Source organism: Mastigoproctus giganteus, chromosome 5 (genome assembly GCF_048544385.1).
Source record: "Mastigoproctus giganteus isolate SK-2022 chromosome 5, ASM4854438v1, whole genome shotgun sequence".
Taxonomy (NCBI): Eukaryota; Metazoa; Arthropoda; class Arachnida; order Uropygi; family Thelyphonidae; genus Mastigoproctus; species Mastigoproctus giganteus.
Window position 1 is genome coordinate 1,873,958 of NC_143579.1, and position 26,590 is coordinate 1,900,547.

General features: G+C 38.5%; 1 protein-coding gene across 1 annotated transcript in view; it reads left to right on the top strand.

Annotated features, from left to right (window-relative positions):
• Positions 1 to 26,590, top strand: part of LOC150085126 (transducin beta-like protein 2) — a 216,011-nt gene that overhangs the window by 180,578 nt on the left and 8,843 nt on the right. The window contains exon 9 of the mRNA XM_090373042.1: positions 7,982 to 8,168. Coding sequence (XP_090229168.1) covers positions 7,982 to 8,168 — 187 coding nt within the window. The remainder of the gene's footprint in view (positions 1 to 7,981; positions 8,169 to 26,590) is intronic.

The following is a 26,590-nucleotide window of genomic DNA, read 5'->3' on the forward strand; positions in this document are numbered from 1 at the left end:
CCTTGTTCTAATTTCTCAATTAGCTCTAATTTCTGTGCCACATTTAAGTTCATATGCTTTCTTTTAGCTCCTCTATCACTTGATGCCATTTTAAATTGTAAGGTTTGCAAAATTACTTAATAAATAAAGTCACAGTTCAGAAATCACAGAAACACTCTGTATACAACCTGATCACACGATAGATTGAGGCAGACAGACCGAAACAAAGCGAGTCAGTAGAATTCCAGTTTAGTGTCCCGAGTCACGTTCAGCTCGCAAGTCACCGCCTACTCTTATCTGTTATCTGTAATCTGGGAAAACAGTCATTTGAGCAGTTATTTTCAGTAAGAATAAAAACCAATTTCCTGAATTTGATTACAAAATAAAAGTAGGTATTTATCAAAACAATAATGGAAATAGGTAATTATTATTAATTTTTAATTAATAACAACACTGAAGTTTTATATAACCTAAAAAAAATAATATGGTCAAGATTAATATGTACATTACTGTATTATTATTTGTCCGGTCCGTTAAATCCGAAATCTGTTATATTGGGGTCCATTAAATCGAGGATTTACTGTATTTGTGTCACCCTTTGATCCTCCTTTGTGAATTGGGGTCACATTTGCACATCTCCAGTCCACAGGTACCTCCCCTGAGTCCAAAGAAGCTCTCATAATTATGGCTAAGGGTTTGCTTACTTCATTTGCTGCTTCCTTTATAACTGGATAGATCCCATCCACCTCAGGTGCCTTTCTTATGTTTATCTTTAACAATTTCTCCACCACTTTGCTCTCAGTTATTACAAAATCATCTAGCTCATTTCCCGAGTTTAATTCGCCTCTGGCATTCTCCTACCTGAATAACTCCTCATGTGTGAATGTAGAATGCAAAATACTCATTTAGTTTGTTTGCTACCTGAGCAGGATCATCAACAGTTGAACAATCGATATCAAGTGGACCAATCTGATTCATCCCCTTCCTTCTAAAGTTTACATAAGTAAAGAACTCTGTGCTGTTTTTCTTTGCATCCTTTACCAAAGATTTCTCGTAATCTGCCTTTGCCTGCCTAACCTCCTTTGTGACTCGGTTATAGACCAGCTTATATCTGTCATAGGCACATACATTTGCACATCTTCAGTCCATGGGAACCTCCCCTGACTCTAAGGATGCTCTCATAATTATTGCTAAGGGTTTGCTTATTTCCCTTGCTGCTTACTTCATTATAACTGGATAGATTCCATCTGCCCTAGGTGCCTTTTTTTATGTTTAACTTCAACAATTTCTCCTCCACTTTGTTCTCTATTATTACAAAATCACTTATCTCCCTGTTAGAGAGATAAGTGATTAATGCAGGAGTGCAAGATAGGAGTGCAGTTACACTGCAGTCATAGCATGGATTTGTTAGGGGGGCGGTGCTTGTGTGACCAATCTGATGATGATCTGATGATGGCGGATACTGTGATGCAGTATCAGGTATATGACATCAAAAACTAATTTTGATGTCATATACTTGGATTTCAGGAAGGGCTTTGACTGTTGTATATAAAAGACCAATTGGAGTTTTATATGCAACTGGAGCAGTGTGGTATTAAGAGCAAGTTACAACTATGGAAAAAGCAATGGTTTACTGGAGAAGACAAAGATATTGATTATCATTGGACAGTGCTCTTCTTGGACTGATGTTGTTAATGCTGCTTCCATTGTTGTTTACAATATTCATTAATGATACTTTTTTTTTTTTTTTTTTTTATGTGAACCCCAAAAACGAGAGGTATTAGACCCTATAGTACTTAGTACCATGCTTGGGTTGAAGGTTGAGAAGACGAAAGAAGATATTTGTTGACATTGGACTTGAACTTCTGTAGATTGTAATTTTCAGGAAATACATATGAAGGAAGGTTGTTCCAGAAAATGGCAGTTGAATGAATAAATGAGGAAGATGAAAAGTTGGTTCTGTGGGTTTGAAGTTGGACAGTAAATGGATGTTGGCTGGTGGCGGCACGTGTTCGGACTGTTTTGAAAGAGAGAGCGGGAATTATAGAAGCCAATTCAGAAGAACAGTGCCCATGGAAGTATCTGTAGAAGAGGCATGCAGCAGAAACAGTGCGTCTATGAGAAAGGGAGTGGAGAGACTCTGTTAGATATGAATCATTAATTAACCTAACTGCTCTCTTCTGAATGGAATCAAGAAGCCTGAGAGAGGTTTTGGGGGCACCACCCCAGATGTGGGAATAATATTCCATGGCAGGGCGGATTTGCGATTTATACAGAGTGAGCAGCTGTTTGGAAGAAAAATAACGCCGAGAGCAAAAGAGAAAACCAAGTTTTTTAGATGCAGAGGAAGCAATATTTGTAATGTGCTTGTGCCAAGAGAGATTAGAAGTCAGGGTAATCCCCAAAAGAGATATATCATTTTGCCTAGAAATCAGAGTGTCACTAAACATAAGCATAGGAGCAGAAGAATCCTTTTTGTGAGATATAAGACAAGACTGAGTTTTAGAAGGGTTGAAATCAACTAAGTTGTCTTTGCCCCACTGGTGAATTACCTGAAGATCGGCATTTAAGGAATTGGTAGCAGATTTTCGAGAAGTTAAAGCTGATTGAGCAGGACAAGGTTTCTCAAAATGGAAAGTTGAATGCAATGTGCTATCATCGGCAAAACTATGGATAGGATTTCCAGTCAATGGAAGAAGGTCATTGATATACAAGAGGAAAAGAGTGGGGGAAAGAACTGAACCTTGGGGGACACCGGCATTAGTGGAGAAGTTAGAAGACAGAGAGCCATCTACCATCACCCTCAGTGAGCAATCAGTGAGAAAACTGGATAACCAATTACTAAAAACAGTTGGCATAAGATGGAAGCTTGTTTAGAAGACCTTTATGCCAAACACGATCAAAAGCCTTTCAGATGTCAAGAGCAACTACTTGTGTTTCACCGAACCTTTCCATTGAATTAGTCCATAAATGGGTAACATAAGCCAGAATATCAACAGTGGATTGACACTGACGGAATCCATACTGCCGATCGTTGATCATACGGAAGGTTTCTAGGTGGTTTAAGAGTTGGCGGTTAATTGATTTCTCCATTACTTTAGAAAGAGTAGAAGTAATTGCATTGGGACAATAATTGGATGGGAGGGATTTGTCACCCTTTTTAGGAACTGGCTGGATATGAGCAAATTTCCAAGCAGAAGGAAAAACACCTTTAGAATAAGAAAGTGAAAAAAGGCGACAAAGAATAGTAGTAAGTTCAGGAGCACAGGTTTTGAGAACAAGTGGAGAAATACCATCGGGACCTGGAGCTTTCTTAGCATCAAGATTCATCAAAATCCTTCTAATATCCTTTTGACGGAAGACCACAGGAGGCATTGAATGGAGCGTGTTGGGAATGGTGGGAGGTGTTTTACCAAGATCATTAATACATGAGCTGGAAGAAAAATGGGATGCTAGCAGGTCAGCTTTATCCTTGGCTGAAGTGACAACAGAACCATCTGGTTTGGACAGAGGTGAGAGCAGAGATGGGCAAAAGTTGCGGGCAATAGCTTTGGCAAGAGACCAGAATGCTCGGCTACCATTAGGGCAAGAAGCAAGTTTTCTACTCTTAGCCTGTTCAAACTCTAGTTTGGACTGGTTAATAACTGCTTTACAACTGTTGCGAGCTTTGGTGTAGGCAGAAAATGAAACTGAAGAATTAGAAACAAGCCAATTACGATATGCAACGTTCTTCTCTTGGACAGCCTTAGCACATTTATTGGAAAACCAAGGTTTAGATAAAGGGCGAGATTTTAAAGTGGAGTGTGGGATAAAGGATTCCATTCCTGCAAGAATAATTTCACTGACACGATCTGAGCAAACGTTGACATCAGAAGTTTTGAAACAGTAATCCGACCAAGGAAAAGAAGAAAAGACGTCTCGCAGGTCATCCCATTTTGCAATCTTGTAAGGCCAAACAACACAAGGTTGAGAATAGCCATGAGATAAAGGTTCCATTGGAGAAGAGACAATCGCCAAGTTGTGATCTGAAGTGCCTAAAGGACCTCTCACTTCGACCGTGTACTTAGAAGGGTTGTTTGTGAGAAAAAGATCAAGCGTATTGGCTGTATGATTAGGATTGTCCGGTATTCTTGTAGGTAAATGAACAATCTGTGCTAGGTCATTAGTAATTGCAAAAGCCTCAGCATCTCGACCTGCTCGGTCCGTGTGACTAGAAAACGGAAGCCAGCTGGAGTTGTGAACATTAAACTCACCAAGGAAAATTACCTCACTGTTAGGAAAGTTGGACTGGAGAAAGTCAAGTTGCAAAGAGAGGAAGTCAAATAGCTCGAAGTGATTAGTGGAGTTGGGAGAACGGTAGAGACAACAGATGAATTTGACACAATGAGGTAGAGAGATTTTAAGCCAGAGAAGATCAAAGAGAGGAGATTCCAAATTGCCAAGTCTCTGACAGGGAATATCAGAACGGACATATGCACAAGTACCACCTTTGAGGCGAAAGGAATCATACAGAGAATAATTTGGGCATCTGAGATGAGCAGTAATTGAATTAACTGATAACTGAGATTCTGTCAGAAAAAGTACATGGGGTTTGGCAGACTGCAAGTGGAAATGGACATCGTTGAGATTAGAATTGAGACCACATATATTTGTGAAATGAATTAAGAAGTCCTTGGGAGGTTTAGATCTTTTTGCAGATAAGCTTGCTCTATTAGTTTGACAATTCATTGTGTATTCAATAGTAAGAAAAAGTGGTGGGACATGCTGTATGAAGTAATGAAATTTTTGGATATGGCATACATGTGGTAAGAATATACCCAGATCCTTGACATAACGTGGCCTCGACAATGCTCCCCGCATACACACTACTCGGACTCCCTCCAGTCACTATCTGGCAGAGTAGAGGTAGCAAGATTATACACTAGCTGATCCAGAAGCCTCCTAGAGAGTTACCAATAGGTTCGGTCCGGTGTAGTAACTAGCGGCCAGCCTGCGAACACCGTTTTAGAGCTGTACCCTCGAAATGTAAGGAATATTGCATCTCGCCACGACGTTCATCATAACCTCCGAAGTCATCAATCATACTGCGTGATGGAAGAGATAGGGAAGGGTTGACCGGAACTTAGCTCTAGAGACTAAACATGGGTTCCGCCACTTCAAGGCTCCAACAAGCAAAGTGGTGGTATTTCACCGGTCGATGAGAGTCATCTACCACCTAGTACTGCTTGGTAACATAGAGGGGCGGCGGTCCTCCCTGTGGTGTGGGCGCCACACCTCGACCCCTGCTTACGTTGGTTCACACCTAGGTGGTCACCAACCATGTACTGGTGAATGGAAGTTATACCCAGGATTACTAACAGTCCCACCATCGTGAAGGTGCAAGCAGAGGATTTGGCTGTCACAAACCGTCCGGACTTCGCCGAAATTGGGTCCACTTGACTTGAGTGTCACCCGAATATCAGTTCCATCAGCGTTTTAGACTCCCAGGTAGCAAGTACAGCTTGTCTGGCATATCTGAGAAAATGTCTGTGATAACCTCAAGGACTTGGTGAAGGTATATCAGGCTTAATGTCTGCAAGTTTGCAAATGATACACAAGTTGTGAGGGTGGTTAATGACAATAATCAAGGTAAGACACTGCAACAAATCTTGAAAAATTAGGATGATAGGCTGAGAAATGTCAGTTGAAGTTAAATTTGATAAATGCAAGGTACTGCATACAGGTAGCAATAATCTCATATCAACACACAAACTGTGTACTATTGCACTCAGCATAGTGCAATAGTACACAGTTTCTTGCATCAGTCAGATAATGAAGTTCTTGGATGAGCAGTGATGATGTACAATAACTTTTCTAGCAGGGATTAGAAGGTGATTATCCCTTTGATTAGGCTGCTTCTTGCATACTGTATAATGGTGTGGAGACCTCATTTGAGAAAGGATGTAGATAGATCTGCTGTAATGGATGCAAAGAAGGGCAGCGAGATATTGCATTATAGATACCTTCAGTCAGGGGATTGTTGGAATAAACTTCCTTCTGTTGTTGTGGAAGTGGATAGTGAAGGAAGAACTAGACAAATTCTTGGAGGGGTTTTGGCTGGTGAGGTGGATAGTTTTTTTTTTTTTTTTTTTTTTCCCCTTTTTGGCTGGTGCTCTATGAGCTTGCTTTCATGCATCATTTGCCACTACTAATACTAATATTTGATCGATGATAAATTTGTTGAACATTTTTTATTTTTTATTTTTTTTATTTTTTTTGTTTTAAGATCTCTTATACCTAAAATAACTGAAACTTTTGCTCTCTGAGTTTACTGACAGTTTCACATATTGAACAAGGTGTCAGTCCCATTGGTGGAAACATTGGCCATAAAATATTTTAAATTTCAAAATTCTAAGATTTTTAATGTGTGTATCCTAATGAGCTCACCATAAGGTTCTTTGCAAAAATTAAGTTCTACGTGCCCATTGAGAATTTATCTCTGATATTGCCACATGTTGAAGTTCCTTTTTTAAAACAGTTTCTTCTTCTGTTCAGATTTTCTCATACATGACTTTTAAAAACAGTGTTATTCCAAGATTAGTACTTCTTAAGTGTGAAACTATGATTTTTATGTTTCTGTTGTTGTCAATGAAAGCATATTTTAACTATTAGTGTTAAGGCCAAATGACATAAGGAAGTGGACTTTTAGTTATAGTATTAGTAAAAAAATGTAAACATTATGTTAATCTGTTAACTTTACTTTTTAACATGGCCTGTTGATATCTTTGTTACTTTATGAAAATCTGTCTGGTATCCCTGTTTCTAAACAAACTCCTTGCATAACTGTTCCATATGAACAGTTTGCAATAAAGATTCTCTCTCTCTCTCTCTCTCTCTCTCTCTCTCTCTCTCTCTTTACTTTACTTTACTTTTTAACATGGCCTGTTGATATCTTTGTTACTTTATGAAAATCTGTCTGGTATCCCTGTTTCTAAACAGGGATGTGATGCTCTTTTTGACACATGGGAACTTTAGCTGCGAGAGGTTCCACGTGTCAAAAAGAACATCACGAGAGTATAGACCAACTTTAAATACAACACGCGCTCACTTCTCTTCCATTTGCCAACTGATGACGGTTCATTTAACGGAAGTCTTCGCAACGACTATTGGCACCACCGGTCTTCTCTTTAATTTCATTCTTTCATTTGCGTCCTTCAACCTTTTTATGACAACCAAGAATTGGAGATCTGCACTTCTACTTCCTTGCGCTCATTTTAAAATTTGTTTAAAAATATTTTTACCCCATTCTTTTTAATGCTTCTTCCAAACTAAATTCAACCACCATTTACCAATAAATTTATTGCAGATTTATGCAAGGTGAGTACTGTTTTTTAGGCATTTGCCATTCAATTTTTTTTTTAGGGAAGTAATATTTAAATTTGCATTCGTTCAAAATGCATATCAGGGAATGGCATTTAATTCCCTTTTTGAGAGATGCTGTCTGTGTTGGTTTACTAGGACATTGCACCATTGCTTGCACCACAATGCTCATGTGTTCTTTTGTTCTTACCAATCATGGTTTGCTACTTCTTGGAGTGTCTAACACATTATTGCATTCTTGAAATTTATCTTGCAGAGAGCAGATGTGTTTTTAAGTAGATGGATTAGTTGTGAACTTCTTGTGCCACTGTCTCATAATAGCAGTGGTACCTTCTTTGTAGAAAGTTTTTAATGCAAAAATTCTTTCTTCTTTTGGCAGTATAACTGCAGCCTACAGCTTCTAGAAAACAATTGTTAGTGTCTATCTCACAATGTGCTCCCATATGCTCTTGTGCAGTGTTCCTGACTTTAGCCTACAGTTTCTAGTGGACAGCTGTTAGTGTACCACAATATGCTCCACACACTCCCATACGCACTTGCATAATGTGTCCTTACTTTTGTCCCACCCTGTATTTTTATTTTTATTAAGGTCTGCTTTGTAATTAGGTATCATAATTTTGTTATTATTATTTGTCTTCTGTAGAACCAGTAAATGTAGTTCAGTTTTCACCAGATGGTCAGTATCTGCTAGCAGCTGTTGGGAGGCATATACGTGTATTTTATAATATATTTGGTTATAAGAATACCATCAGGGACTTAGACCAAAAAAAGAAGCAGGCAGCAAATTCAACTATTAAAATACGACTACAGTCACAGATAGAAGCTGCAGAGTGAGTATAGCTGAATACTTCCATAATTTCTATTGTTGATCAAAAAATTATGTATAATTTTTCATTTTCCCGTTTTTTTACTGTGGTGGTAATAGGTCACCAGATAGGTGACCCTCAAAAGTAATGTTTGCACTTTAACCATTAATCAGTGATTAAAAATCTGAATTTTTTTAGACCTTTCTAAATATAGTTACACTTTTACTGCAGTAGTTTGTGTCTGAAATGCTTTCTCTTTACAGGTTTTTAAAGAAATTCCATGTAAGAACCTGTCTTTACAGTTACTTTGTCCAGTACCAAAGCAAATGGCTTGGTACTGGACAAGCCAAATAACTGCATACAGATTAATATTCAGATAGCTTTTATTATTGATATTTTGGCGGGAACTTCATAACTTTCGTTCAGTAGCTTAAATTTAATCTCTAGTGGTTAAAGTTTTGTTGACAGTTTCATTTCTGTAATATATTGTAAATTTAAATTTTGTAATCTTTTTAAAATTAAAATTTTACCTTAATAATGGTTGCTACAAGATACGCTTGCAATACAAAGTCCAAGGATATCATGACCCAGATGGAAATGCCTGTGGCATGTATTCTAATGTTGGCCTAGTGGACAAACCTAGCTCAACTGATGATTCTTTTCTTTGCACCTAATGTAAGGAGTGTACTGATCTCAAATTAGAACTTGGTGTGCATTATGAAAAGAATTGAATCGTTAAAGAAACAAGTGCTTGCACTAGAAACAAATGTAAAAATTGTTCCCTACATTCTGGGAGCCCATCAGGGACTCAGGTATTGCATGTTCTATCAAGTGATGTACCCTCAATTTGAGTCCCAGATAATAATAGTCAACTGCATACCATTCTGGTTGAAGGTGATCTAGTTTTATTGGGAGACTATTGTTAGAGAAATGGGTGATGTATTTTTTGTAATAAAGATAGGTGGATCAGAACCAGGATGTGTTTGCCAAGGCAGCAATTGATGATGTTACCAACAGATTGTCAGATTTTAAGGGGAGAAGGGTTAAATAGAGAGCATTATTATTCATGTGTGGACTAATGATATTAAACAAACATGAACTGACCATTTGTTGGATAAATATAGGACCATACTGAAAAATTGCCGCAAAAAATTCGACAGTCAACTCTCCAGTTGACCATTGAATTTTTTCAAACTGTCAGCCTAAACTACTGATGAATGCAACCTGTTCCAGCAATCAACGACTTGTTGGCTGAAAGAAAACTTCCTACAGTCTAGACTTCTTCCCCTGTAATTTGAATTTATGCCCCTGAGTTCTGTAATTCTCTATAACAGTGAAAATTCTGTCTTTGTTCATTTTAATAATTGTTTTCAGAGCCTTATAAACCTCAATCAGGTCACCTCTGAGATGCCTAGTTGCCAAGCTCTGTAGCCCACATATTCAGTCTTTCCTCATAAGGTCGCCCATTTGCTGATCTCACTGTACATGTTCAATGTCTTTTTTCAGATGAGGTCTCTATACTTGAAAACAGTATTCCAAATGTGGAATACTGTTTTCAAGTATAGAGACCTCATCTGAAAAAAGTCTATACTCACCAGATGTGAGCCCCTGGGGTCTTTCGACCCCAGGGGCTCACATCTGGTGAGTATAGACTTGGCATACCCAGGGTTCTGAGCTGGATATCATCATTCTTCTCTTTCTTAGTGATTCCTTTCTACTCAGAAATTTAACTCAGATATTTTTTTTTTGGTTGTAATTTATTTTGGTGTTGCTATTCCCCAAGTGTAAGACCTAACATTTTTCTGCATTAAAACCTATTAAAACATTGCCACCACTCTTGCAGCCTGTTCAAGTCATAATGAAGGAGCACTGCTTGGTATTGATCACTAACTGCTCTACCATTCTTTATGTTGTCTGCAAATTTTGACATCAAGCCTTCTATCCCATCGTCGATGTCATTTATGAAAATAAGAAACAACAGTGGTCCAAGAACCGATCCCTAGGGAACTCCACTTCTGACTTTATATCAGTCTGAAGAATATCCATTAATCACAATCCTCTGCTTTCTACTCTGCAACCCCACCCAGCAATCCATCTTAGAATTTTTCCAGCAATCCTAACACGTTCCAGCTTAAGCTTATTCAGTAACCTCTCACGAAGGAGTGAGTCAAATGCCTTGCTAAAATCCAAATAAACTGTGTCAAAATTGTTCCCTACATCCAGCTAATGAGCCACTGAGTCAAAATATCTCACTAAGTTAGTTAAACATGGTTTCACTTAATAAAACCATGGTGTGTGCGTGTGTGTGTTATTCAGAATGCCATATTTACTTAAATGTCCCTGGATTGCACTCTTAATCACTGTTTCTAAGATTTTCCCTACCACTGAAGTCAGGCTAATCAGTCTGTAGTTGCCAACTTTGATCTTAGAACCACCTTTATGTATTGGTGATATGTTGGCACTTCTCCAATCCAAAGGAATCTCTCTCTCTCTCTCTCTCTCTCTCTCTCTCTCTCTCTCTCTCTCTCTCTCTCTCTCGTCCAAAGATGCCCTCATAATTAACTTCAATGGTGCAATACACTCCCTGGCAGTCTCCCTCAAAATTACTGGGTATATGCCATCAACTCCAGGTGCCTTACTTGCCTTTATGCTTGAAAGATTTTCTAATAAACAGTCATCTGTAATTTCAAAATCACTAATTTCATAACACAGCCTCACCTCAGCATGAAGGGTCTTTCTTCAGCAAAGACATGCAAAGTACCTGTTCAGTTCATCTGAAACATGAGCTGTGTTGTCTAAGACACTAACACACTCAGTGCATAAGGGTCCAATCTAATTTACTTTTTTCTTCCTGTATTCACATACATGAAATATTCCTTGTCCCCCATTCTTTGCTCTCTTTGCCAGTGCTTTTTCATATGCAGTCCTGGCCTCTAACTTTATCTGGGCACCTCAGTAGTCAGGTGGGCAGGAGTAGCAGTGCATAGCACATGCTTCTTGATTAGACCAGGGTTCGAGCCCTTGAGCCACCAAATATGGCTCAAGGTCAGGGCCATATGTGGTGGCTCGGAAAGGTCAGGGAATGACCACCGCTTATCACCAGAGCAATATGGCCTTAGTTGCTAATGCTCCTAAAAACCAAATAACAACAACAACAACAACTTTATCTGTGATGCTGTTACAAATCAACTTGTAACTGTTGTAGGCTTTGGTACTATTTTGTCACTCTATAACTGTCCCATGCTATCTTTTTCTGCTCTGTTTGACTGGCCAGCTCTGTATTTGCCCATTCCAGGATTATCCTTCTGCAGTATTTTCTTAATGCTACATGTGTATTCATGGCTTCTGTGATTTTTGCTTTAGAGGTATTCCATAATTCAAGTGTATTCACCCTCACTCTGCAATCTGCCCAATTAATAGATGCCATATAGTACCTTAAACTTTCAAATTACCCCCTCTTCAGAAATTAAAACCCATGCCTTTACCTTTAACTACATCTTTCTTCATCTTCCAACTGATGACTGCATGATCACTCCCTGCTATTAATAGTTCTTATATATTAAGCCCTGTGATGTCATTTAATTCATGAGTAATGTTGAGGTCAAGGATATTCTCACCCTTAGTGTTATTTCTGATATGCTAATACAAGTAATAATCATCTAGTTTATATATAAAAATTTTTCCCCAAGGTGAGTTACCCTCCCACTTATTCCAATCAGTCTGGAGCAGATTGAAGGAACCCGTAATAAGACATTCGCACTTGGTAATCCATTCCATGTCTATGTAAAGACTCTCATCATATTCTGGTCTGTAGATCACTCCCACTCTAATTATACCTTTTCTTCCAACAGATTCACAACACACAGATTCAATGCTGGCAGACGTAACTTCAGACTCAGCAAATTCTCTTTTCATGCTCATGCTGTTTTTGGTAAGAAGCATGACACCACCCCTCCTATCTTCCATGTCTTTCTTAAATACATTATACGTACCATAGTCGAACTCGTTATCCTGAATTTCCAGTGACACCACATTTCTGCTAGCCCTATTATATCAGCATTAGATATCCTAACCAGGAGTTAAAATTCAGCTGTTTTATTGACAACACACCTGACATTACTGTAGACACAGTTAAGAGTAAGTATTCTTCTATAGTTGACTACCCTGACACACCCGCTGAAGTTATTTAGGCTGGTTTCTCTATCTTTCACATCCCGCTCATTTGAAATGTTGCTACACTCAGTATATCTTGCCAATGTTGGCTGTTGTGGTAACAAACAAGAATTCTTGAGGTGAGTGCAAGGATTACTTTGACCCATATCATCAGATAAACACAGATCTATATTATCTTTCTCTCCCCTCCCCTAACTAGCAGTTTCCTTGCACTTTAAGGTCCTCAATGATACTGGCCAAAATCCTTGCACCACCTTTGTTCAAATGATTACCATCTCTACAAAATAGATTCCTTCAACCTACAAGTGCAAGCCATGCTGATAATTTGGTTGTAATACCTTTCATTTTTGGGGTTTTCAAAAGCATGATCTGGGTGTAATTTGACTATTCTTTATGCCCATTGATGAGCTCTGTACATTGAGAGTTTTACTCCTCTTTCTGTTGTTTACCAACCCATGCTTTGCCTTATAGTTTGGGTGAGCATTCATAGTGTTAATTAGGAGAGTTCTCACAGACAGTGATTTTAGATTATGATTATCCAGATTTGGAATTTTTTTTCAAAAACAGCTGTTTTCAAGAGTGCTGTATAAATGGTTTTATATTTATATGTGTTTGCATTGCTGTCATAATGTAAGTGATAGCACAACTGTACTAATATGGCTGTTCTACTGCTGCTCTGAAATTGCTGCATAGCTAAAATGCTCCTCTTATGTTTGTTGCTTGTAATTTTTTTATTTTTGTTATAATTTGCTATAATAATGATGATTCTAATGTCCAAGTGTGTAAACAAAAGCCTTGCACCATTGGCTGTTATTGCTCTTATGATAAAGGTTGAGAAGTATTCTTTTTCACTTTCTAACTATCTGCTCTATGAATAACAGAAAAGCTAAGGAGGCAAGGTAAACAAGGAATTGTGGCCATGTTGCACCATTGCTTTAATTGTGTTGCCCAAGGAAATGTCATTATCATCGACTTCTCCACTATTATAAAAATATAAATGTCATATTTCTGTGAGACCATTATTTGGTTATAACATTCATAGCCTTAGAAATAAGTGTAATGAACTGAACTCAAAATCTTACTTCTTTCATCTCAGTTTGACATTGTCTACCTAACTGAAACATGTTTCTCTGAAATCAGCGAGGAGTTAATTTTGCCTACCCTTTACCAGTTACTCAGCTGTTTTTAACTGTAGATCAGATAGGAGAGGTGATGGGACTTTCTCTCTCTCTCTCTCTCTCTCTCTCTCTCTCTCTCTCCTCACAACTTCATATAAAATTGTTAAAACTGTAAAATCTGACTCTGACTCTGACCCTGGGCCTAAGATAGGCCCTGGGTCAGAGTCAGATTTTTACAGATCTTAGGCCCAGACAAACTAGGCATGTGCCTAGCACCTGTAGTTTGAGGGGGCCCATAAATGGCAATAGACACAGTGAGCAAGCTTGTGTTCCTTATAAAATTTGTAAATAAAATATACTTTCAAATTGTAATGTAGTTTCTAGTCAAAATGCACGTGCCACCAATATATTCAGGTTTGTATATATTTCCTTAGAAATATATGCAGATTTATTTGCTTTACATTTTTATATTGATTGTGCAATCCTAATTTTAATAGGGCCCCCCCATACATTTTTTTTTTACTATTAAAGTAGGGACTAGGGTCCCCAGAAAATATTTTGCCTAGGTTCCAAATCTCCAAAGATAGGCCCTGTTGATAATAAACATTTTTAAAGGGCCCCCCCCAAAAAAACTTTTGCCTATGCCAAGCATACCTCAAGTTAGGTCCCAGAGCTATCTGATCTACTGTTGAAAACAGCTGAGTATCTTGTAAGAGCAGGCTCAATTAACTCTTTGCTGATTTCAGAGAACCTTGTTTCAATTAGATAGACAATGTCAAACTGAGATGAAATAAAGTGATATTTTTCCTATAATAAATTTTTTGTTTGTTAATGAAATCTATCACCAATGGCATATCTGAAAGTGGCTCTGTTTTCACTCCCCCTCATTTCTCCCTCCATTAGCTGTTTTTGGAATTTTTTTTATCTCCTTGAGTCACTTTGGTGTGACATAAGCACTGCGAAAGCAAAAATAAGAGTAGGAGCGTGTTATAGGCCTAATGACTTGAATGAGTACGAGTACAATGAACGATTGTACAGAGAAATAGAGTGGGCTAGTAAATTGGAATGTCTTATAATGGGGGATTTTAACATCCCAGATATTGACTGGAACTTGTGGGTTGGGCACTCACACATTAGTCAGACTTTTATGGATTTATTGGAGGATTGTTTTCTGCAGCAGCATGTTCAAGAGGCAACCAGAGAAAGTAATACTCTTGATCTGATTATCAGCAGTGATAATTCATGTATTAGGAATTTGCAGATAAAAGAACCACTAGGTGGCAGTGATCACAGTGTACTGACGTGGGATTTACTTAAAGATTTAATTACCATCAGGGGTAAAGGAAAGGGTTTTTGCTTCCGTAAAGGCGAGTACAGTGGTCTCCGACAGTTTTTAAATTCTGTACAGTGGGATCAACTGACGATGTTACCAACAGTAAATTCTAAGTGAGAAGCATTCAAGGAATTAATCGTAGAAGCTACTAAAAGTTTCATACCTATTAAGAAATATTGTTCAAGATTTAGGCCTAAATGGTTGTCAAATGAACTAATGAGACTCGTAACACAGAAGAAAAATGCATAGGATGCATATAAATTATCAAGCGACTCAGAATCATTAGTATTAGTATTAGTATTAGTATTAGTAGAGGCATTTGATGCAAGAAAGCAAGCTTATGCAGCATCAGCCAATAAAAAAAAAAAAAAAAAAAACCACTTCCACTTCACCCCTCTGTTCGTTCAAAATACCTGTCCAGCTGAGCCTTAAACTTATTTAGGCTATCAACCTCCACCACAAGGGATGGAAGTCTGTTCCACCAACCAACCACCCGCTGGCTAAAGGCAAATTTCCGCACGTCTATCCTACATCTGTCTTTCCTCAATTTGAATTTATGCCCTCTCAGGTGATTATTCTGAGCTAGAGGAAGAATCCCATCAGCATTGAGCATGCTCAAACCATTCAAGGCTTTATACACCTCTATCAGATCACCTCGCTGGTGCCTAGACTCCAGACACTGTAATTTGCAAAACTTAAGCCTTTCTTCGTAAGAGCACCCCTTTGTTCCATTCACTAATCTTGTTGCCCTTCTCTGTACTCGTTCCAGCAGCTCTACATCCTTCTTGAAATGAGGCCTCCAGACCTGTATACAGTACTCTAGGTGTGGCCTGATCATTGCCTTATACAAGGGAATAATCACCTCTTTATCCCTGCTAGAAAAATTCCTATATATCATTGACAATACACCATGAGCTACTCTTGCAGCCCGTCTGCACTGCTCAGAGAACTTCATATCTGCCTGCACAACCACCCCCAGGTCCCTTTCATTCTCTACTACTGTCAGTGTAGTACCACAGAGTTGATACGTTGCTCTGGGGTTGCTGTTTCCCATATGTAGTACTTTACATTTGTCAATGTTAAACTTCATTTGCCACCTCTCAGCCCATATGCTCAACCTTTCCAGATCCTGTTGCAGCATCATAGTGTCAGTAGTGTCCTTGACAACCCTGCCAACCTTTGTATCGTCTGCAAACTTGGACATTAAGCTTGATATACCATCATCAATATCATTTATAAATACAGAAAACAATAATGGACCCAACACTGAGCCCTGAGGGACTCCACTAATAACATCAGTCCACGATGAGCAGTGTCCATTGATTACCACTCTCTGTCTTCTCCCCCTCAACCACCCCTTTATCCATAGCAGCAATTTGCCTCCAATGTCACACTGCTCCAATTTGTGTAGCAGTCTTCCATGTGCAACAGTATCAAAAGCCTTTCTAAGATCCAAGTATATAATATCAAAGTTATTCCCTGCATCCAGTTCTTTTGTGACTGCATCATAGTATCCAATCAAGTTGGTCAGGCAAGACTTCCCCTTAACAAAACCATGCTGTGTCTGAGCTATAACTGAAGTCTTGTCTAAATGATCCTGCAGTGCGTCTTTAACCAGTGCCTCCATTAATTTTCCTGGAACAGAAGTCAAGCTCACAGGTCTATAATTACTTGTGTCAGCCTTTGATCCTCCTTTGTGAATTGGGATCACATTTGCACATTTCCAGTCTATGGGTACCTCCCCTGAGTCCAAGGAAGCTCTCATAATTATGGCTAAGGGTTTGCTTACTTCCTTTGCTGCCTCCTTTAATATAACTGGATAGATCCCATCCACCCCGGGTGCCTTTCTTGTGTTTATCTTCAACAGTTTCTCCTCCACTTTACTCCCAGTTATTTCAAGATTCTGTAACTTACTGCTAGAGTTGAATACACCTCTGGCATTCCCCTCGCTGAATAACTCCTCATGTGTGAATGTCGATGCAAAATATTCATTTAGTTTGTTAGCCACCTGAGCAGGATCATCAACACTTGACCCATCAATATCAAGTGGACCAATCTGATTCATCCCTTTCCTTCTAGAGTTTACATAAGTAAAGAACTCTTTGCTGTTTTTCTTTGCATCCCTTGCCAAGGATTTCTCGTAATCTGCCTTCGCCTGCCTAACCTCCTTTGTAACTTGGTTGCATATCAACTTGTATCTATCATAGGCTTCTGTGTCATGTGTTAATTTGTAAGTATCCCATGCATTTATCTTCTCTGCCATATGCCTCATTAGTTCATCTGACATCCATTTTGGCCTAAACCTTGAACAATATTTCTTAGTTGGTATGTAAAGCCTAGTAGCTTCCAAGATAAGTTCTTTGAATGCTTCCCATTTTGAATTTGCTGTTGGTAACATCATCAGTTGGTCCCACTGTATAGAATTTAAATACTGTCTCAGTCCATCGTAGTCGCCTTTACGGAAGCAATAACCCTTCCCTTTACCCCTAATGGTAGTTACCTCTTTGAGTAAATCCCACTTCAGCACACTGTGATCACTGCCACCTAGTGGTTCGTTTATCTGCAGATTCTTAATGCATGAAGAATCATTGCTGATAATCAAATCAAGAGTATTACTCCCTCTAGTTGCCTCCCGAACATGCTGATGTAGAAAACAATCATCCAATAAATCCACAAAAGCCCTGCTAGTGTGTGAGTGACCAGCCCCCAAATTCCAGTCAATATCTGGGAAATTAAAATCTCCCATTATAAGACACTCTGATTTACTGGCCCACTCTATTTCCCTGTACAGTTCCTTATTATACTCATCAGAGTCATTAGGCCTATAGCACACTCCTACTCTCAATTTTGATTTCCCAATGCTTATGTCACACCAAACTGACTCCACACTGCACTGTCCAGCGATGTTGACTGGCTTCACTTCCTTGGTTTTTATGTGTTTCTTAACTAATAGCATAACACCTCCCCCCTTCCTATCCTGTCTATCCTTTCTGTAGACGTTGTACTCCCCAAATTGCAGTTCCGCATCCCTTATATCTGTGTGACACCACGTCTCTGATATCCCAACATGGCAGATATCATATGGCAGATATAAGTTAATCTGTAATCAGGTGACAAAGTAGGTTCGGCAGGCGAAGGCAGATTACGAGAAATCCTTGGCAAAAGATGCTAAGAAAAGCAGCAAGGATTTCTTTACTTATATAAACTCTAAAAGGAAGGGGATGAATCTGATTGGTCCACTTGACATCGATGGTTCGACTGTTGATGATCCTGCTCAAATAGCAAACAAACTGAATGAGTATTTTGCATCTACATTCACACGTGAGGAATTATTAAGGTTTGAAAATGGCAGAAGGTTATCATATTGTAGCAAGATACTTAATGATTTTGTAATAACTGAGAGCAAAGTGGAAGAGAAATTGTTGAAGTTAAACGTAAGAAAAGCACCTGGGGTGGATGGGATCTATCCAGTTATATTAAAGGAGGCGGCAAAGCAACTAAGCAAACCCTTAGCCATAATTATGAGAGTGGGAACCTCCCCTGAGTCCCCTTGGACTCAGGGGAGGTTCCCATGGATTGGAGATGTGCAAATGTATCCCCAATTCACAAAGGGGGATCGAAGGGTGACACGAGTAATTACAGAGCAGTTAGTTTAACTTCTGTTCCGGGTAAAATAATGGAATCGCTGGTTAAAGATGCATTGCAGGATCATCTAGACAAGACTGCTGCAATAATTCAGACAGCATGGGTTTGTTAAGGGAAAGTCTTGTCTGACAAATTTGATAGGATATATGATGTGGTTACAAAGGAACTGGATGCAAAAAATAATTTTGATATCATATATTTGGATTTCAGGAAAGCTTTTGACACTGTTGCACATGGAAGACTATTGTACAAATTGGAGCAGAATGGTATTAAGGGTAAGTTGCTACAATGGATAAAAGAATGGTTGAGTGCGAGAAGACAGAGGGTGGTAATCAATGGGTGCTGCTCTTCTTGGACTAATTTTATTAGTGGAGTCCTACAGGGTTCGGTGTTAGGTCCACTGTTGTTTTGTATATTTATCAATGATATTGATGAAGGTATATCAGGCTTAATGTTGAAGTTTGCAGATGATACAAAGGTTGGCAGGGTTGTTAATGACAGTAATGGCAGTGTGCTACTGCAACAGGATCTAGATAATTTGGGCAGATGGGCTAAGAAGTGGTAACTGAAGTTTAACCTTGACAAATGCAAAGTACTGCATATGGGTAGAAGTAACCCCAGAGAAACGTACCAACTGTGTGGTACTACACTTAAGGTGGTAGAAAATGAAAAAGACCTGGGAGTAATTGTGCAAGCAGATATGAAGTTTTCTGAGCAATGCAGACAGGCCGCCAGGCCAGGTAATGGGGTTTTGTCAATGATATATAGGAATTTTGCTAGCAGGGAAAAGGAGGTGATTATCCTTCTGTATAAGGCAATGGTCAGGCCACGCTTTGAGTACTGCGTACAGGTCTGGAGGCCTCATTTTAGGAAGGATGTAGATTTACTTGAGCGTGTATAGAGAAGGGCAACAAGATTGGTGAGGGGAATGAAGGGATCCTCTTACCAAGAGAGGCTTAAGTTCTGCAAATTGCAGTGACTGGAGACTAGGCACCTGCGCAATGATCTGATTGAGGTATATAAGGCCTTGAATGGGTTGAGCACGCTGAATTCTGATGGGATCCTTCCACTTGTTTAAATTACGAACCTAAGGGGGCATAAATTCAAATTAAGAAAAGTCATGTAGAATAGATGTGCGGAAATTTGCCTTTAGCCAGCGGGTGGTTAATTGCTGGAACAAACTTCCATCTGTCGTTGTGGAAGTTGATAGGTTGAATAAATTTAAGGAGGGAATGGTGTGATTTTTTTTTGTTGGCTGATGTTGCATAAGCTCATACATTTACTTTCTTGCATCACATGCTACTACTACTACTAGATGATCTCAAAATATGGACACTCTCTCTGTCTCTCTCTCTCTCTCTCTCTCTGTCTGTCTCTCTCTCTCTCTCTCTCTCTGTCTGTCTGTCTGTCTCTCTCTCTCTCTCTCTCTCTCTCTCTCTCTCTCTCTCTCTCTCTGTCTGTCTGTCTGTCTCTCTCTCTCTCTCTCTCTCTCTCTCTCTCTCTCTCTCTCTCTCTCTCTCTCTGATAATTATCTGAGAGCAAGTCCATATTTTGGCTAACAATATGTTAATCAATAAAGATTAGAGATTGATATTAAAATGCTCTTCTGTACTTACTTAGTTCAACTCAGGATCTCTTTCACAAGAAGAATGTGGATGCTGAGACGAAATATGTTCCCTATCAGTAACCCTAAGATTTTTGTGTGATATGCCTCCAGCTTTCTGTTTTCTTCAGTGACTTATAGCTCTGAATTCTGGGCTGGTGCCGTGATATCTAATTAAAAAAAAAAAAAAAATGCTCAGATCTACCCTAACCTTGGCTGCGGGAATATTGAATTAAAATCTCTTCTCATCTTTAGAAAATTGTTCAATAGTTGGCTTTCATCCAGTTTGAACAAAGGTTCCACATCCTGCATAGAAATGCTAGAATGATACCATCCTTGATTCCTATTAAAAATCATCCAAAGAGTGCTGACAAGTTATTCCCTAAACCCCTCCCCCACCACCACCACCACCACCATCACTCCAGATAATCAAGCAGTTAAATATTGATATTAATCTGCTTCCTCCAGATAAAAAAATACATTGAAGATATTAGCAACAAAATCCATTATACTGACCTAAAAAAAGAGATTTTTATCTAATATTTTAATCTGTTATCCTAAAAATAATTTTAATTTACCGTTTGCTTTCCTTTAATTAAATTCAGATATCTTGTTGTATTTTCTGTAATGTAAGTCCCTCACCTGACCTGCATGCTGCCATTCAGACCATGTAATATGCATACCTTACAAATAAAGGGATATTTATTCATTATTATTATCACAGTCATTGTATGCTGATCCTATCAGGTAAAGTGCCTTTGTAAACTTAAAATATTTAACCCCGTACCAAGGCATGGGGGTCTCAAAAGTGACCTTGAAGATTGTTTTTCAGGAGGAAAAAAGTTATTATAAGGAATGTTCAAAACAGTGGGTAAAATTTATTTATTTTACCTTAAAGAACCATTCTTTTTCCATTCCTTATAATAACTAGCCTTTTTACTGGTTTTAATTTCATTACTGGTTAAAAATAAATGTGATAAATTCTGGACTATTTAGCAGCCCAGTAGAATTTCTATTGTGAATTTGCATAGTGTTTACTTATGTCAATGAAAATTCTACTGGCTGCCAAACATTTGTTCAGCCAAGCCAATAGCATTACTCTGAGAACAAATTTTTCACAAAATTTAAATGAAACAGTTTTAAAAAAAATCTCAAAAATGTATTTTAGACATTTCTGGCTTTTGGACATTTCTGGTTTTTTAATGTTGCTTTCAGCAAGGTCTTCGTTTTCATTCTATATCACTGCTTAATTTTAACTGGAGAAATGCAGCTGCAAATAGTTAATGTATAAAATATTTGACACAGTTGCTTGTATTATTTTTTATATTGAGTATTATTGTATATAGACCTTTTGAATTTTAAACTTTATTACTAATATGTCTGAAATATGAATTTGATGCTCACTGCTGATTCTTATTCTCTCATCAAATTTTAAATATTGATTGTATATTAAGCAGAGATTTATTTATATTTTTTTGTATAAGGGTAATCGCAAAAAATCTTTGCACAATCATTCATGCATACTACTTAATGTAAAGTTTCTGTAGTTGACTGTAAGCCAATTAGGTGTTGACTAAGGTCACTTAAGTTTTGTTTACTTACTATTCTTGTGCAAATTGTGTCTTCTCAGCACTTGAATCATTTTGTCTAAATTTTTCCATTTTAATGACAGCATCTGTTAAAAATTTGAATTCAATTTTCCTTGATATTTTGTGTTGGAGGAGATGAAATTTGAGGACGTGCTTTCATTTTATTCATTACTTTGACATTGCAAAACTCCTTATAAAAGTTACAATAATGTGGTGACATGAAATTGAAGAAGAAATTCGATTTTCCCAATCCAGATCCATATATGGAAAGTTTGCTAATTTATGAAGAAATTCAGTCTTGAAAAATTATAATTCTTTTAAAGTTTATAAATATAACAGTTTAGTATTAGCAAATGATACAAGAAAGCAAGCTTATACAGCAGCAGCAGCAGTTCCCAAACTGTGCTGCACAGCGCTCAGCAAACTCACATGGACCTCGGGGAATATATTTTAAGTTTTTCAGGCGAACACACCGATACTCGACATCTGTTGGACACTGCGCGACTTACTACTCGAGGTAGTTAACGGTTACAGCATTACTTATTAAATTGTTTGGACCTAAATACTTAATGAACGGACCTGTGAAAAAATTACTGAGACACTAAGAGCGCCGTGTACCAAGAAAGTTTGGGAACCTCTGTTATACAGGATCAGCCAAAAAAAAAGACACCTCTCATTTCACCTATTCATTCCCTCCAATAATAGGTCTTCTTCTTCCCTGAATTTATTTAAGCTATCAACTTCCACAACAACCGATGGAAATTTGTTCCAGCAGCAATCAACCACCATCTGGCTAAGGGAAAACTTCTGTATTGTGCACCTTTCTTCTTCAATTTTTTGAATTTGCACCCCCTCATGTGTGTAGACTGAGAAAGAGAAAGAATTACATTAGCATTCAGCTTTCTTAATTTATTCAAAGCCATAAATAACCTCAATCAGATCATCTCGCAAGTGCCAAGTCTCCAGATGATGCAATTTGCAAAACTGAAGCTTCCTTGGTAAGAGCACCCCTTTGTTCCTCACACCAACCTCGTTGCCTTCCTCTGTGCTCATTCCAGCACCATCACATCCATCCTAAATGAGGCCTCCAGACTGTATGCAGTACTCAAAATGTGGCTTCACCATTCTTATACAATGGGATAATTACCTCCATATCCCTGCTAATAGAATTCTGTATATCATTGACAAAACCGTATGAGCTGTCTTGGCAGCCTGTCTGCATGCTCAGAAAACTTCATATCTAACTGCACAATTACAACCAGGTCTTTTTCATTTTCCACTAACCTGAGTGTAGTACCACACAGTTGGTACATTACTCTGGGGTCACTGCTATCCATATGCAGTACTATGAACTATAAAATTTATCAATTTTAAACTGAAGTTTAAAATTGATAAATTTTATAGATTTTATTTCTCAGCCCATCTATCTAACTCTTTCTACATCCTGTTGCAATAGCATACTGTCATTAAACACCCTGGCAACTTTTGTATCATCTGCAAGCTTAGACATTAAGCCTGATATACCTTAATCAGTATCATTGATAAATGTAGAAAACAACAATGGGCCCAACATCAAACCCAGGGGGACTCCACTAATAACATTAGTCCATGAAGAGCAATATCCATTGATTACCACTCTGTCTTTTCCCTCTTAACCATCCATGTATCCAAAGAATCAACTTGCCCTTAATGCCACAATGCTCCAATTTGTACAGCAGTCATTTATGTGAAACAATATCAAAAGCTTTCCTGAAATCCAAATATATGGATAACAAAATTATTATTTGCATCCAGTTTCTTTGTGACCACATTGTAGTATCCAATCAAATTGGTCAAACGAGATTTTCCCTTAATAAAACCCATGCTGTGTCTGAAGCATAATCGTGGCCATGTGTAGACTGCATTACTTCTTTTACCAGTGATTCCGTTATTTTCCCTGGAACAGAAGTTTAACAGACAGGTCTGTAATTACTCGAGTCACCTATTAGCATTAGTAGAGGCATATGATACAAGAAAGCAATCTTATACAGCATCAGCCAAAAAAAACCTCATTTCACCCATCCACTTGCTTGCTCCAAATTTTTGTGTAGTTCTGCCTTGAATTTATTTAAGCTGTTAACTTCTACAACGAAAGATGGAAGTTTGTTCCAGCAATCAACCACCAGCTGGCTAAAGACAAATTTCTGCACATATATCCATCAGTTGTCTTTCTTCAATTTGAAGTTATGTCCCCTCAGGTGATTAATCTTGGCAAGAAGAAGAAGAAGAAGAATTTGTCAGCATTGAGCTTGTAATGTCTGGAGACTAGGCACCTCACAGGTGCCTAGTCTCCAGACACTGTAATTTGCAGAACATAAGCGTTTCCTCATAAGAGCAATCCTTTGTTCCATTCACTAATCTTGTTGCCCTTCTTTGCACTTGTCCTTCTTAAAATGAAGCCTTCAGACCAGTATACAGTACTCAAGATGTGGCCTGACCATTGCCTTATACAAGGGGATAATCACCTCTTTATTCCTGCTAGAAAAATTCCTGTATATCATTGACAAGGTCCCATGGCTCTTGCAGACTGTCTGCACTGCTCATAAAACTTCATATCTAACTGCACAACTACCCCCCCAGCTAACTTTCACTCTCCACCACCCTGAGTGTAATATCACATGGTTGATACGTTACTCTGGGGTTACTGCTACCCATATGCGGTACTTTACATTTGTCAATGTTAAACTTCAATTGCCGCCTCTCAGCCTATCTTCTCAAATTTTCTAGATCCTGTTGCAGTAGCATACTCTCATTAATACCCTTGCCAACCTTTGTATCATCTGCAAAGTTAGACATTAAGCCTGATATACCTTCATCAGTATCATTAATAAATACAGAAAACAACAATGGACCCAATACTGAACCCTGGGGACTCCACTAACATTAGTCCACGAAGAACAGTGTCCATTGATTACAACTCTCTGTCTTCTCCCACTCAACCACCCTTTATCAACAGCTGCAATTGCCCTTAATGCCATACTGCTCCAATTTGTACAGTAATCTTCCATATGCAACAGTATCAAAAGCTTTCGCAAGGCTTTGATCTCCCTTTGTGAAATGGGGATACATTCGCTCATCTCTGGGCTACGGGAACTTCTTCTGAATCCAAGGATGCTCTCATAATTATGGCCAGATTTGCTGCCTTCCTTATTTTTAATTGGATAGATCCCATCCTTCCCAGATGCCTTTCTTATATTTAACTTCAACAATTTCTCTTCCACTTTACTCTTAGTATTACAAAACCATTTAGCACTCTGTTAAGAGTTTGATAAACTTCTGGATCCCCTTCTCTAAAGAATTCCTCGCATGTGAATGTAGGTGCGAAATACTTGTTCAGTTTGTCAGCAACCTGAGTAGGATCATCAACAGTCAAAAAACCATCAATATCAAGTGGTTCAATTGATTCATTCCCTTCCTTCTAGTGTTTACATAAAGTAAGGAAGTTTTTGCTATTTTTCTTTGTATCCTTTGCCAGAGATTTCTCGTAATCTGTCTTTGCTTGCCTGACCTCCTTTGTGATTTGATTGTAGACTAGTTTGTATCTAATATGGGCTTCTGTGGTGCCAATAATTTATATGCATTCAATGCATTTTTCTTCTCTGCCATGAGGTTCATCAGTTCATCTGACATCCATTTAGGATGTCAGATGAACTGATAAAGACCTGCAGCCATACTGCCTGCAGGTCTTTCCACAATGTCAGAATAGAAGATGGTTGCGCGTCCATATACCTCACTTCTCATTCCAAAACATCCCACAAGTATTCAATTGGATTGAGATCAGGCAAATTTAGAGGCCGATCAAGATGGGTGATATCTTCGCAATGTTCCTCTAACCACTGTTGCAAAGTGTGGGCTTGATGAAACTACACATTATTGTCTTGGAAAATCCCTTTTATGCCCAGGAAAAAAAGCAACACGCCAGGGTGTTCATGATCTCCTAAGGGCTGCTGGTAGACCTCACCCATGAAACATTAGTCCATGTACACTAGGGTTCCTAGTTCTTGCCAGAAATATGTGCTCCATATTAAGCAACCACTGCCACCTGCCTGGATTATGGGCACTATGCATATTGGATACATGGACTCATTTTACTAGCACCACATACAAAGACATCTGTCAGCATGTTGCACCAGGTATTTGAACTCATCCAACCAGCACACTCATTTCCAGTCCTCCAGTGTTTGCCTTCAATCACAATCAGTGGTGAGAAGAGGGTGTCTCTAAGGTCATCTTCTGTGGAACTCCATATGTCTGAGTGCGATGCATCATCATTTGGGATATTGTTCTTTCAGTCTGACATTACAATACAGTATGGGGATACTGTATTGTGATGTCAGCTGTTGCACAGTGAACTGCTATTGAGTGTGTACAATGCACTGCACCCTTCACTCACCATGAACAGCCACCTTTCATAATCCTTTACAGTCCTCTCAGCAGGAGCTAGTTTGACCTATTGACACCATTCTTTGTATACCTTAATCACAGCGTGGCAGATTATGAGCCATTAGCAACTGACAAAATGTGATGTTTCTGATATGAAAGTACCCGATTCTTGAACTCCCACAATCATGCCCTTTTGAAACTCTGTGATATCTTTACCATGTCCCATAACTGGTACTTGATCATTTTGATTTCCACAACCAAATAAAAATTACTGCTGCCCTAGTGTACAAAGCTGTTCAGTTTTTTATACAGTGTGTGGCATAATGATTATGGATGGGGTATCATAATTCACTAACCACTAAATGTATATATACATTATAAAGTTTGCATAAAATAATGTGCCTGTTTTTGTATGAATTGTCTAGAAATATTCAAGTGCCATATCTTATGTGTTTATGTGTTTTGATAGTATGAATTAGTCCACACTGTGAACTAATTGTAGATGTACTTTATAAAGAGGCTTACTCCAGAAAGCCTGTCACTGTCAGAAACAGAACCCAGAA